Source organism: Sturnira hondurensis, unplaced genomic scaffold, assembly GCF_014824575.4.
Source record: "Sturnira hondurensis isolate 20B ecotype Veracruz unplaced genomic scaffold, ASM1482457v3 Scaffold0004068, whole genome shotgun sequence".
Classification (NCBI taxonomy): domain Eukaryota; kingdom Metazoa; phylum Chordata; class Mammalia; order Chiroptera; family Phyllostomidae; genus Sturnira; species Sturnira hondurensis.
In genome coordinates, this window is record NW_028076699.1 from 10,145,920 (window position 1) to 10,167,087 (window position 21,168).

At 37.4% G+C, this 21,168-nt stretch overlaps 1 protein-coding gene across 2 annotated transcripts in view; it reads left to right on the forward strand.

Annotated features, from left to right (window-relative positions):
* STIL (STIL centriolar assembly protein) overlaps positions 1-21,168 on the forward strand; it is a 42,703-nt gene that overhangs the window by 13,252 nt on the left and 8,283 nt on the right. For both annotated transcript variants that reach the window (XM_037043334.1, XM_037043335.1), the window contains exons 8-14: positions 2,192-2,278; positions 6,065-6,215; positions 8,342-8,451; positions 11,872-11,986; positions 13,320-14,288; positions 14,591-14,756; positions 18,749-18,980. In XM_037043334.1, coding sequence (XP_036899229.1) covers positions 2,192-2,278; positions 6,065-6,215; positions 8,342-8,451; positions 11,872-11,986; positions 13,320-14,288; positions 14,591-14,756; positions 18,749-18,980 — 1,830 coding nt within the window. The remainder of the gene's footprint in view (positions 1-2,191; positions 2,279-6,064; positions 6,216-8,341; positions 8,452-11,871; positions 11,987-13,319; positions 14,289-14,590; positions 14,757-18,748; positions 18,981-21,168) is intronic.

Genomic DNA, 21,168 nt, shown 5'->3' on the forward strand with positions numbered 1-21,168 from the left:
TGTATGTTCAAATGTATATGATAAACATGCAAATCAGTTGTGCTATGACTATTAAGGTGATTAAAACTTAGATCACCTTACAAAACCACAATGGCCAATAATTCTTAAACTTTCTTATTTGAATATCAGAATTAGTTAAAACAAGATTTTGCCCAGTCTTAGGAAGAACTTCAATGTATAAAACAGAAAGTTGAGTTCTGCTAGTTGAAGTTGAAGCAGTAGAACCCTTTTTCTTTAACTTTCTTTACTACTTGCTGTCCTTAAGTCACCTTGAACACAGGGCGAGGATAACACTTTAAAATTCCCCATCAGGAAGTTTTGTAGAAATTCCCCTAAATATGAATGGCTTTCTCTTTAGAGTGAGTAGTTAATAACATTTAGACAGTGTTCAGTCAGAAAGTTATATTCATTCCATATTTACAGAATTCTTACCATATGTGTAGTGTTATGTTGGTATTATGTTGGTATTGTGTTGGGATTTAAAGCTCCTCAAGAAATTTATAATCAAAGCGAGGTGATAAAGTATTCGAATATTCACACATAGAAAGGTAAATAATAAGGAAGTACGGTGGTACCGCAGTACTTGTCGTTAGTTCATTCCGGAACTTGAGAGCCGTGCGAGGCCAGCAAGTGCCGGATGATGAAGCATTTCTCCTTGTGGGCCGGCATCACGTCCCATTCAAGTTGGAGTGAGGCCAGCGAGTCCCGAGCAAGTGCCAAATGCTGAAACGTTTTATTCTCATCAAAACGCAATGAGTACAGGGTTTGATGAGTTCTAAAGCCAACGAGGGTATGGCTGTATATGATTTGCTATGAAATGCACAATATCAGTAGGAGCACTACTAGTCCTTCTAAGAGAGAGGATGGGGACATTTTCTTAGAGCAAGCACTCTTGAGCTGGAAGTTTTGGTGTATCTGGATCTTAGAAGGGAGGATTGATGGGGAGGGAACCCATGTGAGGGAATAGTATATGCAAGATTAAAAAGTGAGAATGCACAAAAGTTCTGAGTCATGAAATCTACTTACATTGTTTGCTATGTTTCTGGTATTGGCTATGGGCTTTTGATGCTAAGTGATTATCTTTTTTTATTGAATTTATTGGGGCGACATTGGCTAATAAAATTATATAGGTTTCAGGTGTACAGTTCCATAACACATCATCTGTATAATGTATTATGTGTTCACCACCCCAAGTCAAGTCTCCTTCTATTGCCATATATCCCCCCTTTACCTTCTTCGACCTTCCCCAGCCCCTTTTCCCTCTGGTAATCACCATACTGTTGTCTGTGTCTATGAGTTTGCTCATTTTTTTTGCTTATCTCTTCATCTTTTCAACTGAGCCCTGCAACTGCCCTCCCCTCTGACAGCTGTCAGTCTGTTCTCTGAATCCGTTACTGTTTTGTTTATTTTTTTTTTCATTAGATTCCACTTATGAGTGAAATCCTGTGGTACTTGTCTTTTTCACTAAATGAATATTAAGAACATTCTGTTTCACACACGCACACACACACTATATTTATATATATATATGTATATTAACAATATTTAACCCTTTCAGTCTCTACATTTTGAGCTGCTGACTTCATTCTCCCCTAATTTAGTCTATTCTTTCAAATCCAGGCTAATTGATTCTAATTGATTCCTGCTTTTACCTCTAAGGTTAACCATTTTCTCTCCTACCTTTTTCCCTTCATCTCAAGTGGGAGAGGACAGAGAGAAAGAAGCTCTCCATATATCTGTGTCTATTCTCCCTCTTAATTATTATCATGGTCTGGTGTTAATAGATTTCTTATTCATGAGGAGGCCTTTATTGTAGTGCTGGTGAATGCCAAGAATCTTACCCTAAAAAAGACCATACTCTAAAGTATATTAAGTATCAGCCCTGGCTGGGTAGCTCGGTTGGTTAAAGTGTTCTTCTGATACACCAAGGTTGCAGGTTCCATCCCTGGTCAGGGCACATATAAGAATCAACCAATGAATGCATAAATAAGTGGAACAACAAATCAGTCTTTCTCTCTTTCTCACTCTCCCTATCTCTGTCTCTATCTCTCTCTCACCCTCCATCCCTTTCTCTCTTTCCCTCTTTCTATTCCTCTCTCTCTAAAATGATTTTTAAAATAAATAAATAAAGTATATTAAGTGTCCGTTTATAAATGACTATAGTTTTTTATTCCTTTTTTTTTTCTTTTAGATGGCTCTCTGGTATTATACATATCTATAGTCCTCAGGTATGGGCTTGCTGCTTACGATACATGTTCAGTTCTTCTATTCAAGAAAGGCAAGTGGTATTTTCTCCTATATTTTATTTTGATGTTTTCCTTTGTTCATATTTTACTGATCTTCAAAATTTGTGCAAAGTCTTGCACTCACCGGTGTGGCTCAGTTGGTTGGGCATCATCCCACAAAGCAAAAGGTCACTGGTTCAATTCCCAGTCAGGGCACATGCCTTGGTTATGGACCAGGTCCCCAGTTGAGGGTGTGCAAGAGGCAACTGATCCACGTTTCTCTCCCCCTTTCTCCCTCCCTTCCCTTCTCCTTAAAAATAAATTAAATCTAAAAAGCAAATAAATAAAATTTATGCAAAGCCTTAACATTTTATGATTACTTATAAACCAGAAGAGCGAGCACATTGGAAAAATAAACTTATATTAAGTGGTAGTAACACCAGACAGAGGTGAGGTAGCAATAAATTTTGAAATATAAGGAATTTACTTGCCTAACCACAGAACTGTAACATAGAAGTTAAACTTTTTAAGACTGGGAGAAAAAACCCCTAGGGATAATGTACTCTAGTATTGTAGTGCATAAATAGCGATTCCTTTTCATTGAAATGGCTGGAATGAGTTTGAATTTGTTACAAGTGTTTTATTAAGTTACACAGTGATAGTACTAGAACTTGAAGAAACATTTGAGAGGAAGTGTTTACTTTTCCTCCTGGAACTAAAGTATGAGCAGTAGAACTGATAGGGAAACTTTATTTCGAACCTCAATTGCTGATTTCATTTTGGTACTTTGTATACCACCGTTTGCCTCTCACCTTCTCCTTCTGTTAAATGGAAATTCCAAGGTCTGTTTCTCTCTGCCTTGGGTGTATAATTTACTTTAGAAAAAACTTTATTGAAAAGATGGTGTGAGAACATGGTAATAAATCAGACATAATACAGATACAATAAAAATAAGTCTCTCTTCTACCTCATTTCCCCAGACTTGATCCCCAGAGACAGTCATTGTTAAGCAGTATCTTGTGCTTCCTTCCTGCAATATACAATGCATAGACAGATGCCACCCTCTAATGGCCTGTAAAAATTAAATCACTGATGGGAACATACCATTCTTCCTCTTCTATATATTGCTTTCCCCCCGCCATGTCATTATTTCTTATAGTTTTAACACATATTTTACAACTGAATAGTAAATAAATACTATACTTTAAAAACTAGCCCTCTTTTGAATATATCTTTGTGTGAATATCCTAGTATATTTGTAGAATAAATTCCTGAAAATGGTCTTTCTGATCAAAGTGTAATTTTAAACTTTGGTAGATATTACTAAGCTGCCCTTCAAAAAAACTGCCAATTTTTTAACCCTTCCAACAGTGTTTGAGAGTGCCTTTTTTCTCTATCTCCTCACTAAAACTGTGGAACAAATGTTTATTGAGCACCTACTATGTACCAAGCACTGATCGTGATATTGTGGATAAAGAGTAAACAAAATGAAGACTCTGCCAATATAGGCAGGAAATAGAACAAATAAGTAAAATAAATAATATTTTATCAGGTGGTGAGTGTTGTGGAGGAAAATACGCAGGGGAGGAGGATGTTGCCTGTCCGGATGGTAGTGGCAGGTAAAGAGTAACAATTTTAATAGGGTAATCAGGCAGGCAATGACTTGAGGTGAGGGAGTAAGCCATCTCAAATCTTACAGGGGCTGTCTGGGTAGTCCCAAGCAGGGCATACATTAAGTCCAAAGGCCATGGGCAGAATATCACCTTGCATCTTTAAGGAAGAGCAAGGAAGCCAGTGTGGCTGAAGAGGAGTGAGGGAAGTGGGGAGAGTAGCAAGACCTCAGAGAGGTCATGGTAGTGGTCTTTTCTCATGTGTTATAACCGTCTTCTGGGGACTTTCTATTGATGTCTCTTGACATTATTCTCTTGGGTTGTGCACCCTTTCCTGTTGCTTTGAAATAGCTCACTATCCCTTTCTCATTCTATGTACAGTCACGTGCCATATAACAGCATTCTGGTCAAACAACAGACCACGTACAGACTATGATGTGCCTTATAGCCTGGGTGCGTAGTAGGTTATACCATCTAGGTTTGTGTAAGTCCACTGAGTGACGTTCACACAACAGTGAAATAGCCTAACAATGGGTTTCTGAGAACACATCCCTGTCATTAAGCAGTGCAGGACTCTGTGTGTGTGTGTGTGTGTGTGTGTGTTATATGTAAGACGTAGAGAAAAAATAATATTTATAAAAATATATGGTATAGCTTTCTTTCCCCCCTGATTGTCACTTGATTTAACTTTGGTTAATAGTGTTTTTCCCAAATAGTCTTTTTTTTTGAAGGGGTAGTTATAAAACTTTTGCCTATCTTGCTTAGAAAGGATTTGCCCATTCCAGGAGTATTTATTGAAATAAAAAATCTCTTGTGCTTTCTTCAGATGCTTTTAAAATTTTACTTTACATTTTATTTCAACTTTAAAAGACAATTAGGTTTATTTATAATAAAGCAAATGTTCATTTTAGTGTATTTGCATAGTTGTTTAAGTATCAATGATTGGTCTTGCTTTAAGTTCTTATTGATAGTAAATGACCAGTGAAATTATTTTTGAAGCCTTTTCACTCTGTGGTCAGTCCGAAGCATTAGAGCATTTCTTTGATACTGAACTCTTTAATTACTGCCAATCCATTCAAGGGAAGTTTGAGCCAGAGAGGAGTCAGCACTCTTTAGTGTAGCTTAGGTTAGTACGAACTTCATTGCATTCTGAGTACTGGCCTTGCCTGATCCCAGAGATAGGAGTTGAGGAGAATAGACATTCTGCCTCTTCAGCCTCTACTGCTTTGTTTTGTTATGATACATACCCAAGTTATTTTTTCATTCAACATTTTACAAAATAGGGACAACCATTGAAAGTATTTAAATAGTTGGGTTTTTAAAAATATTTTATTCCTTTATTTATTTTAGAGAGAGTGAAAGGGAGGGAGCAAGAGAGGGAAAGAAACATGGATTTGTTGCATTTCACATGCCCCCTCTGGTTACCTGGCCTGCAACCCAGGCATATTCCCTGACTGGGAATTGAACTGGTAACCTTTCAGTTTGAGGACAATGCCCAACCCACTGGGCCACACCAGTCAGGGCTAAATAGTTGGTTTCAGTATATATTTTAAAGACTCTTGCTGACTTTTTTAATGTAATGAGTAATAAAATTAATGTTTACTTTATCAGTGTATCTAATAGTGAAACATTGTAAATGCAGTAATTTGAATATGCACTTCTGGAAGTATAAGAGAATCAATAATGGCATATCTGTAAATCAGAATACTGGTAGTTGCTAAAAAGGAATCAGGACATCTGAGGTATAATATAGAATAGTGACGTGGAAAGAAACCCAGGATGGTTGAATAAGAAATAACAAATGTGCATCATGTGTGGCGTGTGGCCTTGTTTTTCTTAAATTTTATAAAATGTTTTTGTAGGCTTAGGAGAAAATCTGGAAATAGATAGATAGATAGATGTAGATATAGATATAGATATAGATATAGATATAGATATAGATATATACACACACACACCAAACCAGAGAGTAGAGTGGGGTGGTTTTTGTTTTCTATTTTATATTCTTGTTCAAAGTTTTTACAAGGAATTTTTTTCTTAATAAAATGTAGTTAAAAATTAAAATCAGTAACATTAAAAAGTAAGCATGAATTTGCTCCCCAGTTTTCCTCCAAAAGTTAGGCTATTTAGTCAGTCTATTAACTAGATGGAGAGACTCGCATAGAGTTCTCATAGTATACTCTTGTTATCATCAGTAAATTTTAATTAAATGGCATTTTTTTCATCTAGGGTTTTCTCAGAATCTGGACATTTCATTATAGTTCTATATTCTATGACACATAAGGATCCTGAGTTTTATGAATGCCTCCCTTGTGATGGCACCTTACCAGACCTTCGATTCCAGCTCCTAACCAGCAAGGAAACATTACATCTTTTCAAAGTAAGGGATTTGATTTATTAATTACTGTTGAAAGCTTTGTGTTGTCAGTTTAAGCCCAATGGTCTTTACTTTAAAACAGTAACTATTAGGCTTTGTGTATTTATAATCGGTCTTACTGAATATTACTTTATCCATTTATAGTTAAGTTTGTTTCAGTAACTTTAGGTTTTATCTCCAGAACCAAATTAGATATAGGATCAAAGGTTATCTACAGAATAGCTTGCCAATGTTTTTTCTAAAACCTTTGAGTTCAGGGGCTTTTCCCTGGTGGTATGGTTCAGTGGATCGAGTGCTGGCCTACAAACCAAAGGGTAGCTGGTTCAATTCCCAGTCAGGGCACATGCCTGGGTTGCAGGCCAGGTCCCTGGTTGGGGACGCATACGAGGCAACCACACATTGATGTTTTTTTCCCCCTCGTTGTCACTTCCCCTCTCTCTAAAAATAAATAAAGTCTTTTAAAAAAATATATATATATATCAGGGATTTATATGTTGTATCATTTTATAATATTGAGAGTTAATTTGTGATTTTAGTGTTTTCCTTTCCCTAATTGTTATTTTTAAAATGTAGGGGTATAAGAAATGGATTCTCACACTAGGAATCAGAGTTGATTGTTGCTATATCTAATAAAATACATAAAAATACATGTGTTGTTTTGTAAAAACATTCCAAGACCACTTCTCAGTAAATTGGTTAGTTGTCTTATGTCTCAGACCAATAATTTAAAATTTTTGCATTTTATTTCAAAAATATTAACTGAATAACCATGTGTTTCTACTCAGATCTTATTTTGTGTCTGCTTCCACTCTACTTACAGGTTGTATCAGTTCATGAATAAAGTTCTTGCATTTTAATTATCAATATAATCATCTTAAATGAAATCTAATTTATTTCTATTTTAGAGACATTATTTACTCATTTTATTCTTTAGGTTGTATCTTCAGTTCAGAGTTACTATTTTAACTGAACCCCTGGTTATTGAGTGAGTTACTTAATATAGATGATTAACACTTCACTTTTGTAGTAGGGTCATGGACAATATAAAAAAGATGGTTACATAAAAATAGAACTACCATATGATCCAGCATTTACTGCTAGGTGTTTAGCTGAAGGAGATGAAAACACTAATGCAAAAGAATATCTGTACCTCCCCCCCGCCCCCGCGTTCATTGCAACATTGTTTACAATAACCAAGACATAGAAGCAATCATAAGTGTCCATCCATAGATGAGTGAATAAAGAAAAAGTAGAACATATATATAGTACAATATTGTTCAGCCAGAAAAAAATAATGAAATTTTGCCAGTCGCCACACGGATGGACCTTGAAGGCATTATACTAAGTGAAATAGATAGAGAAAGACAACTAGCTCATGATTTCATTTATATTGGAATCTAAAAGTAAAAAACAAACACACACATAAATACAGAGAACAGATTGGTGGCTTGGTAGGGTGGTGGTAAGAGAAATGGGTGAAGGTAGTATAAAGGTACAAACTTCCAGTTATAGAATAAGTAGGTCCTGGAGCTATAATATACAGATGGGTGGCTATAGTTACTGACTGTATAAGGCTGACTGTTGAACAACATGGGTCCGAACTGGGCAGGTCCTCTTCTATGCAGATATTTTTCAGTTGACCTCAACAGTTGAAACCCACACTGTTCAAGGGTCAGTTCTGATACTGGGAATCTACGTATGCCAGAATGCCAGAAGGTCAACTGTCATTGTACCGTATTTTCAACTGCTCAGGAAGTCAGCACCTCTAACCCCCATGTTGTTTAAGAGTTGATTATATTTGAAAGTTGCTAAAAGAGTAGATCTTAAACATTCTCATCCTAAGAAAAACATTGTAACTCTGTATGGTAATGGGTGTTAACTAGACTTCCTGTGGTGACCATTTTACAGTATATACAAACATTGAATCATTGTGTTGTACACCTGAAACTAATGTCATATGTCAATTATATCTCTATGAAACAGCTCTTTTAAAAAGGTTACAGTTATAGAAATCAGAAGTCTCCCTCCCCCAACCCTCACCCCCCAATGTTTCAGAGCTACTTTTCATCTAAATAGAATTCTCTGATGTTTTAAGTCACATCTCAAAAATGTGACCTACTTCATTTCAGAACGTTGAACCTTCTGACAAGAATCCTATACATTTTGAGCTGAGTGCTGAAAGCCAAAATGCAGAAACAGAGTTTTTCAACAGAGTTTCTAAGAATCTTTCAATTAAGAGGTAAAAGATATATTTTTATTATCTTTATACTTTTAAATTATTTTTATTAGCTTTCACTGAGTAATTAAATTAATTCTAGTTACTTCTGATGAAACTATTTGTATATCTTAGGTACCATAGATGTCTTTGCTTTAAATGCATCCCTTCATACTCAGAAATTGGATGGGAATTTTAATGAAGTAACAGCTCTAATACCATTCTTATTTGAGTTGCTTTTTTACTTAGGGGAAAAAAGTATTAAAAAAGCATCCTGTTTTGGGTTAGTTTGCCTTTTGTTTGTTCTTCCCTTCTTTATAGTCTTAAACCTAAGCCTATCAGATAAACTATTGTACAAAATAATTCCTCTACCTAAAAAAGAAATAGTTTGTTTTAAAACTTGTGGCTAAGTTGGTTGAGCATTGACCCATGAACTGAAAGGTAGCCAGTTTGATTCCTGCCCAGGGCATATGCTTGGGTTGTGGGTTCCATTCCCTGTCAGAGCACATGTGAGAGGCAACTAATCCTGTTTCCCTCTCACACTGATGTTTCTCTCTCCTTCACCCCCCTTCCCCTCTCTCTAAAACATAAATAAGTAAATATTTAAAACTTTTAAAGCACATACACTTGGTGAATATTAATTACATAATGGCTTGTGAGTTTTGGGGGTCAGCATATACCTTTTTTGGTAAAGAAGATGTTCCTTTGTACTATCAGGGTTGTCCAGAGAAACAGGACTGACTGTGCGTGTGTAGAGGGAGGTTTTAAGGAACTGGCCCACACAGTGTGGAGGCTTGGCACGTCCGAAACTGCAGTGAAGGCTGGCAGGTTGAGAAGAGTTGCAGTTAGAGCCGGAAGGTGGTTGCTCTCTTCTTGGGGAGGCCAGTCTTCTCTGTTCTGATCAGGCCCTTAACTGGGTGGAGGAGGCCCACCGACACTCAGAGTCTGCTGATTTAAATGATACTCTCATGCAAAAAATACCTTCACAGAAATATCTAGAATAATGTTTGACCAAATAGTTGGATACTTGACCTTGCCAAGTAGACACATAAAATTACCCTTTCATATCCCTATGTCAAATAATATGCTGAGGGCTGAGGATATGGTGATATTAAAAACACATACAGGCATGGTCCCTTTGCTCGTGAACTCTACATCTGATAGATTGGCTGTGTCCATTTCGTTTAGCTCTTTCTCTGGAGTTTTGTCTGTTCCGTCATTTGGGCCATGTTTCTTTGTCTCCTTGTTTTGGCAGCCTCCGTGTGTTTGTTTCTATGCATTAGGTAGAGCTGCTTTGACTCCGTGTCTTGGTAGTGTGGCCTAATGTAGTAGGTGTCCTGTAGGGTCCAGTGGTACAGCCTCCCCTCTCACCCAAGCTGGGTACTTGAGGTGTGCTCTTAGTATGGACTGAAAACACCCTCTTCTTGTAGTTGAACTTTGGTTGCTGTTGACAGACTAATGGGAGGGACTTACCCAGGCTAGTTAGCTGCGGGGATTGGCTATGACCACTTACCACAACCCTCTGCCTTCCGTAAGCCTGTAAATTGGTCGGGTGGAGTCTCTGGGTATCTCCAAAGTGAGTCAGTGTTAGCCAGGTTGATAGAATCCCAGATATCACACCAGCTTACCAGGGAGGGTTTAGAAAAGAGTCAACTCTGCTCACCTTGATGCCAGACACTTCAGTGTCTCCCAATATGCTGGTACCTTTTAAGCTGCTACCCCACTGCTGGAGCTGAGAGAGAATGAGTCTGAGTAGGTGAGTCCAAGTGTGGATTCTTCAAAGGAACTGCCTCCAGCTCCAACAGTTTCTTCCCCAACTCAATCCCTGCTGGTTTTTGCAGCCAGAAGTTCTGGGGATTTATATTCCTGACACTGAAACCCTGGGCTGGGGGGCCTGGCATGGAGCTGGAACTCCTTGCTCCTGAGATATCGCTCCCAAATTTTTATTCACTACACTTGGGTTTGGGAAGGATATCTGGATTGATGTGGTTTCTTCAATTCCATAGTTGTCAGACTTCCATTCAACTCATTTTCTGACATTCCTGAGTGATAATTGTTCTATATTTTAACTGTAATTTTGATGTGGGTGTGCGAAGAGGCAAACCACATCTACCTATGCCACCATCTTGATCTGAAAGCTAGATTCTTACAGCTTTGCAAGAACACCTTTACTGTCTGCAGGGGTGTCCAACCTGTCTCCCATGGGCCACATGCAGCCCAGGATGGCTGTGAATGTGACCCAACACAAAATCGTAAATTTACTTAAAACATTATGGGATTTATTTTCTGATTACATGTCACAATGTATTTAATGGGTGGACCAAGACAGCTCTTCTTCCAGTGTGGGCCAGAGATGCCAAAAGGTTGGACACCCCTGTAAAGCTTTCTTCAAGATTTTATTGCATATTATGGAAGACAAAGCCAAATTAAGGAGACACTTACATTTCTTTAACATTGTTGTTGAAAAACCTCGTACCGACCCTTGTGCAGACTAGTACAGACCCTTCTGTTCAGTGACACTGACTTCAGTTGAGTTCTGATGACCAGCCCAGACCCTTCTGTTTCAGTGCACCATGCAGGCATTGTCTCACTGTGGCGCCTTGGCACAGAGTGAATTTTGGTTTTGCCTCTAGCCAGCCAGGGCCTGGGGCAAAGGTCTCTCCTTCTGTCAGATCTTCCAGGTCTACCTGGGGGTTTCTCTGGTTCTTCCTGCCAGGGAGGTAAGACCTAGGACCCTTTCTTGCAGTACCATTAATGTCTAAGCTCTCTTAGCTTTATTCTGGCTTTTCTTTCCTCTTTCCTAACCCATCCTATTGAGACTTTATCTGGTTTAGGATGCAAAAAACCTGATGCATGTAGTCTTCCAAATTTTAGTCTTAAACTCTAATTTCAGCCTTTGAAACTCAATCTCAGCTCTGTGTTCTCTGCTGGGCCACCTGTGATACTGACTGAGTGAGAAGAGGTACCTCAGTTAATGTTTCAGTATTTTCCCATCACAGATAAAAGTACATAGGAAAAGTACTCTCTACTTCATTTTCCTTTTTAACACATTGAATATTTAATACGGTGAAAATACATCTTTGTCACCAGATTGTTAGTTTTTGATGGCAGGTGCTATGTCTTATTTATTTCTACGTTCCTCAAAGTAGTTAAACAAAAGATGCTCAGTAACTGTTGACTTATTGTGACATTAAGAATAACTGGGTTAAACATGCCATGATGATCAGGCAAAAGGATATTTTCTTGAGCATGGGTCCAGTTGGGCCAGCTGTCCTGGGCAACTAACATTGGCCTGAAAAATAAAATAACTTATGATTGTCAGATACTATGTTAAATGATCCAAATACTACTGTAGCTTACTAAAGGACTGTCTTCAACTTCCAAAAGAATGAACAAACACTAGATTACTGAAGACTTTTTCCTGTCTCCTCCTCTACTCTTTAGGTCTTCCCAAAAATTAACTCCAGGGAAAATGCCAATAAATGATCATGACTCTGGTGTTGAAGATGAAGATTTTTCTCCAAGACCAATTCCTAGTCCTCACCCAGTGAGTCAGAAGGTACCACTGATCTTATTAAGTACTTACCTTGATGGCTAGAAGCCTAAAAATCTCTTCCTGTTGCTCAATAACATAGACTAAAATTTACTGAAGTTTTATTCTAAGATATATGTAGCTATCTATATGTATATGGTGGTATTTGCATATATACCTCACAGGTATATATAATTATTTTATGTAGTAATAGATACACATATATACACAAATTGTAAGGACATATAATAATTATTCCCAGAGAAAATTGAGGCACAGATTGGTTAAGTTACTTGCCCTGGATTACACAGCCAGTAAGTAGTAAAGCTGGGATTCTGACTGCAGAGTTTTAGTTTCAGAGTTTGGTGCTTTTAGTCCATATAGACCCAATGTTCTAAACTCTATATCACCAAAGCTTGACATTGCATCTTACTACCATATTCCGAGAAAACCTACTTGCTTTTGGAGATGAATTGGTAAGAACCCCGTCATAATTTTTATAGCCAACCGGTAGGTTATTTTAGAATTATTATACCGTAATTGGACTAATGGCTTATTAGAAGAAAAAGAAATAGGAAAGATATTTTTTAGTCTTTCCCAGAGGATATGTTTATTGATTATTTTTTTTGAGAGAGAGAGAAAAAAAAACACAGATGTAAGAGAGAAACATGGATTGTTTGCCTCCAGTATATGCCCTGACTGGGGATCGAACCCACCACCTTTGGTGTATGGGGTGATGCTCCAACCAACTGAGCCACCTGGCCAGGGCTGGAATTAGAAAGACTTTTTAAGACTAATATCAAATTATAACCAAATTCACCACAGTGAGTACTTTTTCTCTTTTCTGCTGTCTTCCAAGTCTTTTACTTTGTATCAGTACAAAGAATAAATAATTATACCAAGTGGAAAATTATTTGTAAATATTTATTGGAAGATTCTTTGTTATTTAAGGTTCAAAAACATTATTTGCTACTAAATGTGTTTGAAGCATTTTGCCTGTGATAATTTTTTTGCAGGGAGGGTAAAACTATTGTAAAACAGTTTATCATATTGTATTTGCTGATCTAAGCAATATTAAAGTGTTCCAGTAAAAGGAGTTCCATCATTATATAAGCTTGTGAGATGCTTAGTTTTGTTTTTTGAGGGCAAGGACTTCATTCCTTTTGCTCACAATTGTATTTCTAGTGTCTAGCTCATAGAAGATACCCAGAAAATATTTATCAACTGTCTAGATAAGGAATAAACCTTTTTAAATTAATTGACTCAGTGTAATTTGGGAGATACTGGTCTATGGAAAGTGAAGTATATATCTTTCTCCTAAAAAATACTTGTCCCTCTTTCATTTCTTTCCCATTTGCAGGTCTCTAAGATCCAACCGTCAGTTCCAGAACTTTCACTGGTGTTGGATAGCAGTTGCATCGAATCAAACCCTCTGCCTCATACTTTGGAGGTGGTGAATAGTGAAAGCCCTCCTTTACTGATGGACCGTTCCGAACACTTGCAGCCACTGCAACCCCAGCTTTATGATGAGAAGCACTGCCCAGCATCTGGAGCTGGAGAGCCTTCCTCAGAAGGGCTGCTAAATCAGTTAAACCAGGGCAATGCTCCTTTGGGGCACGGCAAAGTACGACAGCCATCTGCCTGTAAGAAAGAGAACCCTTGTATAAAGAACGGTGTTCAACCATCTTCTCTCAGTGGGCCATCTCCTGATGCATCTGAAAAGCTGCAAACAGTCTCTTCTGGAAGTGTACCCAAGGAAGAGTATCCTGTAAGATCTTCCACGTTTAATTCCAGGCAGTCTTCTCTTGCTGTACAGTCCCACCCACACAATTTTATTTTTTCACCTCATAATTCAGGAAAACCAATGGAATTTCAGATACCTACTCCCCCACCACCATCTTACTATTCCACAAGTGTTTGCAGTTGCTGTCAGCATCATGGCCATATTCAATACAGCCCCATAAATTCTTGGCAAGGAATAAATACAGTAGGATCTGTTCAAGACCTCCAGTCTGAAGCTGTTCAGAAACATTCATTATTTCACTCAAGCGGATGTCCAGCTATGTATCATAATGCATTCTATTCTTCAAGCAGTCCTATAGCTTTGAGACCGCAGGGAAGCGTGGGTGGTTGCTCTCCTCACAGCAGTGTAGAACCGTCTCCTGTGGCAAGACTGCCTTCACACGTGGACTCCTGTAACCTGCGGCCTTGTGCAGTGTGCATGCACACACCCAACGCTGGGTCAGAACATGGGATGATGGGACTGTCCCCGGATGCATATAGATACCTCACAGAGCAGGACAGACAGCTGAGACTACTTCAAGCTCAGGTTTGCTGGGATTTTTTTTTTTTAGTTCTGTTAAATTCCTTGTATTAAAATGGTTTCTTAAAAATAACTAGCAGTTTGCCTTGGCTGGTAGCTCAGTATAGTTCCAAATTTACACATACCCCAGTTTCTTAATGAATGATAATGATTTTCTACATTGAATAAGTTTTATGATATTATCTAGTTGAAATGTGAGAAAATATAAAGTTAGTTATTCATAACTGGAAAACTATCATTCATATTTAAACTCAGCTGCCATTTTTGTGATTCCCTGTCAGTTTGATATATGTTTTTAATTGATACAGATTCAGCGTTTATTGGAAGCACAGTCTCTTCAGCCCTGCTCTCCTAAGACGACCACTGTGGAAGACACGGGGGGAGCCTCAGCACAAACAGAGCTGGTTTCCGTGGAAGCACAGTCGTCCCCAGGTTTACACCTGAGAAAAAGTGTAAGCATTGCTGTGAGCACAGGTAATTTCTTTTTTTTTTTTAATTTGTAAGGAATTTTTAAAAATGCTTTTCATGTCTACTTTGAAATGTTTTTGTATTGAAATTGGTGCACGACACAAACAGAACCAAAACCAAGGTAATAAGAGTGTAACTATTTAAAGTCTTTGTGTAATTTTACTCTTTATGAAATAAAACTATACCTAAAAACAGGTATGAAACTATATAATAATACATTGTTTTTGCTGCTTTCCCAGGTTGGACCCAGTTCTAATAAGAGAAATTGTCTGTGGTTTGAGGGATCTGGGGATGTTTCATCTGTGCCCTTACTGAATATGGGCCTTGAAGGGTTTGTAGGATTTTAGTAGGTGGAATTTAGAGATGGCAGAACAGACCTGGCGGAGAAAATAGTGTGGGTTCAGAGAAGACAGGACTCAGAGTTGTTCAGTACCCTCCACTACAGTGTTACGTAGGACCCTTTTTACATCTTTAACAAAGGACAATCTATTTTATTTGGTAAGCGACATTAAAGGCCTCAAAAAAAATCAGCAATGTAAATGGCATTTATTTACATCTTTACTCATCACCAGACCATGAAATCTTCAAGAACAACTTTGTGTCCTCCCAGGTCTAGCAAGATGTATAGTACACAAGACAGTAGAGATAAGAATGAAGAGGAAGAGTCATGTAAGATGCTGATAAGATTTGATAACTAATTGGATGTAGCGGTTGAGGAAGAAGGAGGATTCAGAAGTTACTCTAGTTAAATGCAATGTGATGTCTTGGATTGGATCCTGGAACAGAAAAGAACATCAGTGGAAAATTGATGAAATCCAAATAAAATGTACAATTTTAGTTAATAGTAATGTACCACTGTTGGTTTCTTTCCTTTTTTTTTTTAAGATTTTATTTATTTATTTATTTTTAGACAGAAGAGAAGGGAGGGAAAATGAGAGGGAAACATCAATGGGTGGTTGTCTCTTGTGAAACCCCCAGTGGGGACCTGGCCCTCAACTCAGATATGTGCCCTGACCGGGAATCAAATTGGTGACCCTTTGGTTTCTAGGCCAGTGCTCAATCCACTGAGCCACACCAGCCAGGGCTGATTTTTTTTTAAGTCTGATACACAGTTATCAAATACTTATGCAACAAGAAATTTGGATGGGTAATGCAAAAACTAATAGATGGAGCTAAATTACATTTCTTTCTAATAGCATGTTAAAAGCTTGGCTCAGTTTTTAATTGAATGAATCAGCTTTACTGAATGAACTATAAGTTTTAACTTGAAGATACACTTTGCAGAAAATTAGGTAATTAAAAAAAGAAAAATATATTACCAATGAGAATAATTTCTTAAAATTGCTATTAAGTTTGGTGCTCTATAATCTTTTTTTTTTTGGCACTCGGTCCACTGAGTCACACCAACCAGGGCACAATGTTGGTTTCTTGATTTTGAAAAATGTATCGTGGTAGTATACAATGTTAACATCAAGGGAGCCTGGAAGAGGAGTATACAGGAACTCTGTATCATCTTCTCTATAAATCTAGAAGTATTCCAAAATTAAGATGAAAGTTATTCCAATATTTTAAGCCTGGATGATAGAGGGAAAGATGGAAGTATTGAACGGAAGGAGGCAAGTTAGAGAAGCCAAGGAAAGAGGATGAGTACGATCTAATCTGTCGAGACCGAGCTACTTTTGCAAATGAAGATAATGGTGCTCAAAAGAGTCAGGGTGGGTTGAAGACAAATTTTATGTTCTTTTTCTGAACTACCCATATAGAGGGGAGGAAGGAGTGAGGGTAGCAAGAACTTCATGCACATTTATGAATCACATTCAGGTATTAGTTACTCTGTTAAGATTCTTTGTCTACAACATAAACCACTTTCAAGTAATTTAAGCAAGGATGGGAAATTTACTGGAAGAATATGGGGATGTTTCATGAAAGCAAAGGCCAGGAATGGGGCTAGACTTCAGGAAAAAATCAGAACTAGACACTGGAATACTATTAAGACTATCCCATTGTTCTACATAGCTATTTTATTCATCTGCAGTCTTCACTGCCTTACATTTTAAAATATAGCTCACCCAGAGTTCCAAAGTTTATGCACACACAGTTTAGCCTTATGTACAAACCAGGTTACTCTCCATCAGTCCCAGTATCAAATTGCACAGAACCTGAATGGCCACGTTTGGGTTAGGTTTTATTCCCTGCTTCAATGGTAAGGGGACTAAGAATCACATAATAAGGACATAGTTTCTGGAGTCCCATCTTTGTTAATTGCAGGGGTGATGGTTCCCAGGGAACGTGTACACCTGTGTGTGTGTGTGTGTGTGTGTGTGTGTGTGTGTGTGTGTGTGTTGTAGAGGGATGGTGGGGAAGGAGTTATGGGTATTGTGAGCTAAATAAATATACCAAAAAGTTCAGTTTCCTCCTAGGCTCTCTTGTAAAATTCTGTACATAAAGTGTATTACAGTTGCTTAACATCTGTGTATGCCACTAGACTGTAAGCTTTTGGTATCTGGAACACTGCCCTATTCACTATTGTATCTTCATTCCTTAATGTGGTGCCTAAAACAGCATTTGCTGAAGAAAGTGATAACTGAGTGAAGTTACTCACATGCTTGAACTGACATTCCAGAATTATTTGAAATAAGTTTTCAAGCATGATATATAGAATTCAAATATTTTAAAACTTCATGGATTCATATTCAGAGTTGTTACTTATATGCAGAAAAATGAATTATTAATCATTTGAATTAAATGGCTCTTAGAAGCACGTTTATTCTATAATAATACTTAATTCCCCAAAATATATCTAGTGATCATGTATTCAGGATAAGTAGTGCTTAGAGATCATTATGCTAAATGAAATAAGCCAGTCAGAGAAAGACAACTACAATATGATCTCACTTATTTGTGAAATCTAATGAACAAAACAAACTGATGGGCAAAATAGAAATAGAAACGTGGGCATATGGAACAGACTGACAGCTGTCGGTGGAGATAGCGAGGCTGGGTGAGGAAGGTGAAGGGATAAGCCAGAGAACACATGTGCATGACACCCAGACCCAGACGGCAGTGGAGTGAGGAAAGGGTGGGAAGCCAGCAAAGCGTGGGGAAATGGGGACATCTCTCACAGTGTCTACAATAAAAATAAAGAAGAAAGATTGTAATGTTTAGTTTAATACAAGATTAAATCCTGCTTTTACTAATTTATTTTTATAATATCATCCAAGTTGGCCCTCAAAGTAGAATCCATTTTGACTTGGATTTACTTTTTGGTTTTAATTATTTCTAAAAATCATTTTGTAAAGCAGTATTTCCCAAATTGTAGAACGCATACTACTGAGGTTCAGAAGATGGCTTGGAGTAGTATAAAGAGGAATATTTTATACTTTGTGGATATATTTATTGTTAGGAGTATTGGAAAAATATAACACTTCAAATCTATGATTTCTTGGAGATGATGATGTTAGGTAAAAATAAAGTGAGTTGACAATAAAAATAGCAAGCAAGTAAATAATACATGCAAATAGTTCTGCAAATAACTGTGCAATTGATCCATAAAGTTTGGGAAACATTTGAATTTTAAATACATGCCTGATATTGCATATGTCTGATACATCCCTAATATGGCTTTATAAATGCTTCATTAAAGTGTCAAAATCAGGGATTTGTATTCTACATTTTGTCTGCTGTTTCAGAACAGTGGTTTTCAACACACCACACCAAACTGTATTCAGAATTTTCATGTAGAAAACATATCAGCTGAGAGTCGCACCTCTCGAAGAACCAGGGTTCAGAATATCCCCTTTTCCTTTGTACCCCAGTTTTCTTTTTTTCCACCTGCCAATTAACTCTTCATGGCATTGCTGAGGAAATATAATCTGAAAAGAGTTCTAGGTAATTGTGCTAAAATAATGTAGCTAGTCGTACTTCCCAAAGTTTTGTCAGGGAATTATTTTTATGGTGGAGTATTTGTTTCAGTGTCTGTTAAAACTTTTGATCTCCAGGTGCCAGCTTGTTTTGGAACGCAGCAGGCGATCATCAAGAGCCTGACTCTCCGCTGAAGCAAGACGATACCAAGATTTTCAGTGAGGACATGAATTTTTCTGTCGACATGAATAATGAAGTCACGAGTCCTCCAGGCAGTGCATCTTCATTAAAGGCAGTGGATATTCCCAGCTTTGAAGAGAGCAACGTTGCTGCGGAGGAAGAGCTGAACCAGCCACTCTCTGCATCCAAGTAAGGTCTCCGTGATTCAATAGTCATCCTACTTCTTTTTCTCTTTTAAATTTTGAGATTCTCTTGGTGATCTAACTCAGTGTGCACACTAACCCACGGATGTGTCTACATCTGCATTTATTTCTGTAAGTATCTATCTGTACTTGAAAATCCTTGACTTCATACCAATCCTCTGATTCCAATCCTACACCCCCTGTTTTATTAGTGGTTCAGTCCTGCTTCACTGTGTATGTGAAGTAGTTCCAGAATAACTAAGATTTTGAAACAAGTTTACTAGAGTATATTTGTTTATAATTTTTATCTTTAGCCTTACAATATCCAATGAAAATATCTTTTTTCACTGTTTTTTAGGATAGTTTTTTCTTCCCCAGTCCCTTACACGCTTATGCTGTTTGTTTGCAGTGCCATTAGGTGTTACTCTTCCATCTTGGGGTCTCTCCATATTCCAGTTGATTTTGTTTGGGGTTTTTGGAGTGGGAAACATCACTATGATTCTAACAGACCAAACTGTATAAAAAGGTATCAGTCAAAGGAGTGTTTCCTTCTCCTCCCTGCTACTTGGTTCCCAAATTCTCCTTTTACCACCTCCTCTTCTACCCAATCTCTTTAGTCACTAGATTATCCTTCTGGTATTTCTTTTGTACAGGTGAGCAGCTATATCTGTATTTTATGTTACTTCTTTCTTAAACAAAGTAGAGAAAAGTAGTGTGCCATAAGCAGTGTCCTAAACTTTTCTCTTTTCATTTGGCAGTATAGACTGGAAATCACTCCAAATGGGTTCCTAGAGACCGTCTTCGTTTTAATAGCTGTATAATATTCCATTGTTTAGGTGTGCCATAGTTTAATAAAATACTCACTTTTGTATGAGCATTTAGACTGTTTCCAATGTTTTTCAACCACAAACAATGCTACAGTGAATTACTCTGTTCATGTATAGTTTTGGCTTATTTTAGAAGTGGAATTCCTGCATCCAAAGTTAATTGCATACGTAGTTTCGTTAAATGTTGCCAAATTTCCCTACAAAAGGGTTGTATGAGTTTGCATTCCCACCAGCAGTAGCATTATCTGTTTCCTCTGCTTCCCCAAAGCCATGCCAGAAACACCGCTGACCAGCCTCTTAAGTGATAACTGATATTTTGATGTTGTTTTAATTTTCATTTTTAAACTTACAAGTGAGTTGGATCAAAAACACTCCTGAATTATGTGCTTGTCTTTCTTATACCATTTTTCTATTAGTTTTATGTCCTTTACCTCTCAAGTTTTAAGTGTTCTTCACATACCAGAGGTGTTCACTGATTGTGGTAAATGTTGTAAATATTTTCATCCAGTTTGTCAGTTGCATTTTGACCTTGTTTGATGTTTTTTACCATGTAATGATTTTTTACTTTAGATTGTCAGATTTATTGACTTTTTTTCTTAGAATTATATCTCAACTGGCATTTTACAAAGATTCATTTTAGCTAATAATTTCTTGAGATTTTCATGTACCAAATGAGTCCTTGCTTGGCCTTTCATATCAAGTTAAAATTAAACAATATGGCTCTGGCTGGTGTGGCTCAGTGGATTGAGTGCTGGCCTGCAAACCAAAGGGTCACCGGTTCAATTCCTAGTTAGGGCACAAGTCTGGGTTGCTGGCCAGGGTAGGTCCCCAATGTGTGTGCGTGAGACGCAACCACACATTGATGTTTCTCTCCCCCCTCTTTCTCCCTTCCTTCCCCTCTCTCTAAAATAAATAAATAATTTTAAAAAATTTAAACAGTATGGAAAAAATTAAAATAAGCTGAGTTTTAAAGAATAGGTATGGTTAGAAAAATCATACCATATCTAAAAAGTGAAATACTATGTAAAGATTAAAGCTTGTTTTTTAAGAATATTTAATGAAGTGGGAAGATATTCATGACATGATATTAGGTTTTTAAAAGCAGCTTCTAAAGCTGTAATATGGTACAGTTCTTCAGAGAAAAGCATAGATAGAAATCCTCTGAAGTTTTAACAGCTGTTATCTCTAGGTATTCAATTACCTGTGACTTTTATTTTCTTTATACTTGGTATAACTTTGAGCAGTTACCTAACTAACCTCTGTGCCTCGATTTCCTCATCTGTCAAATGGGGATAAAATGTAGTGTTTATCTCATAGGTCTTTTTGGAAAGGATTATATATAACATGATGTACTTGAAACAGTGCCTG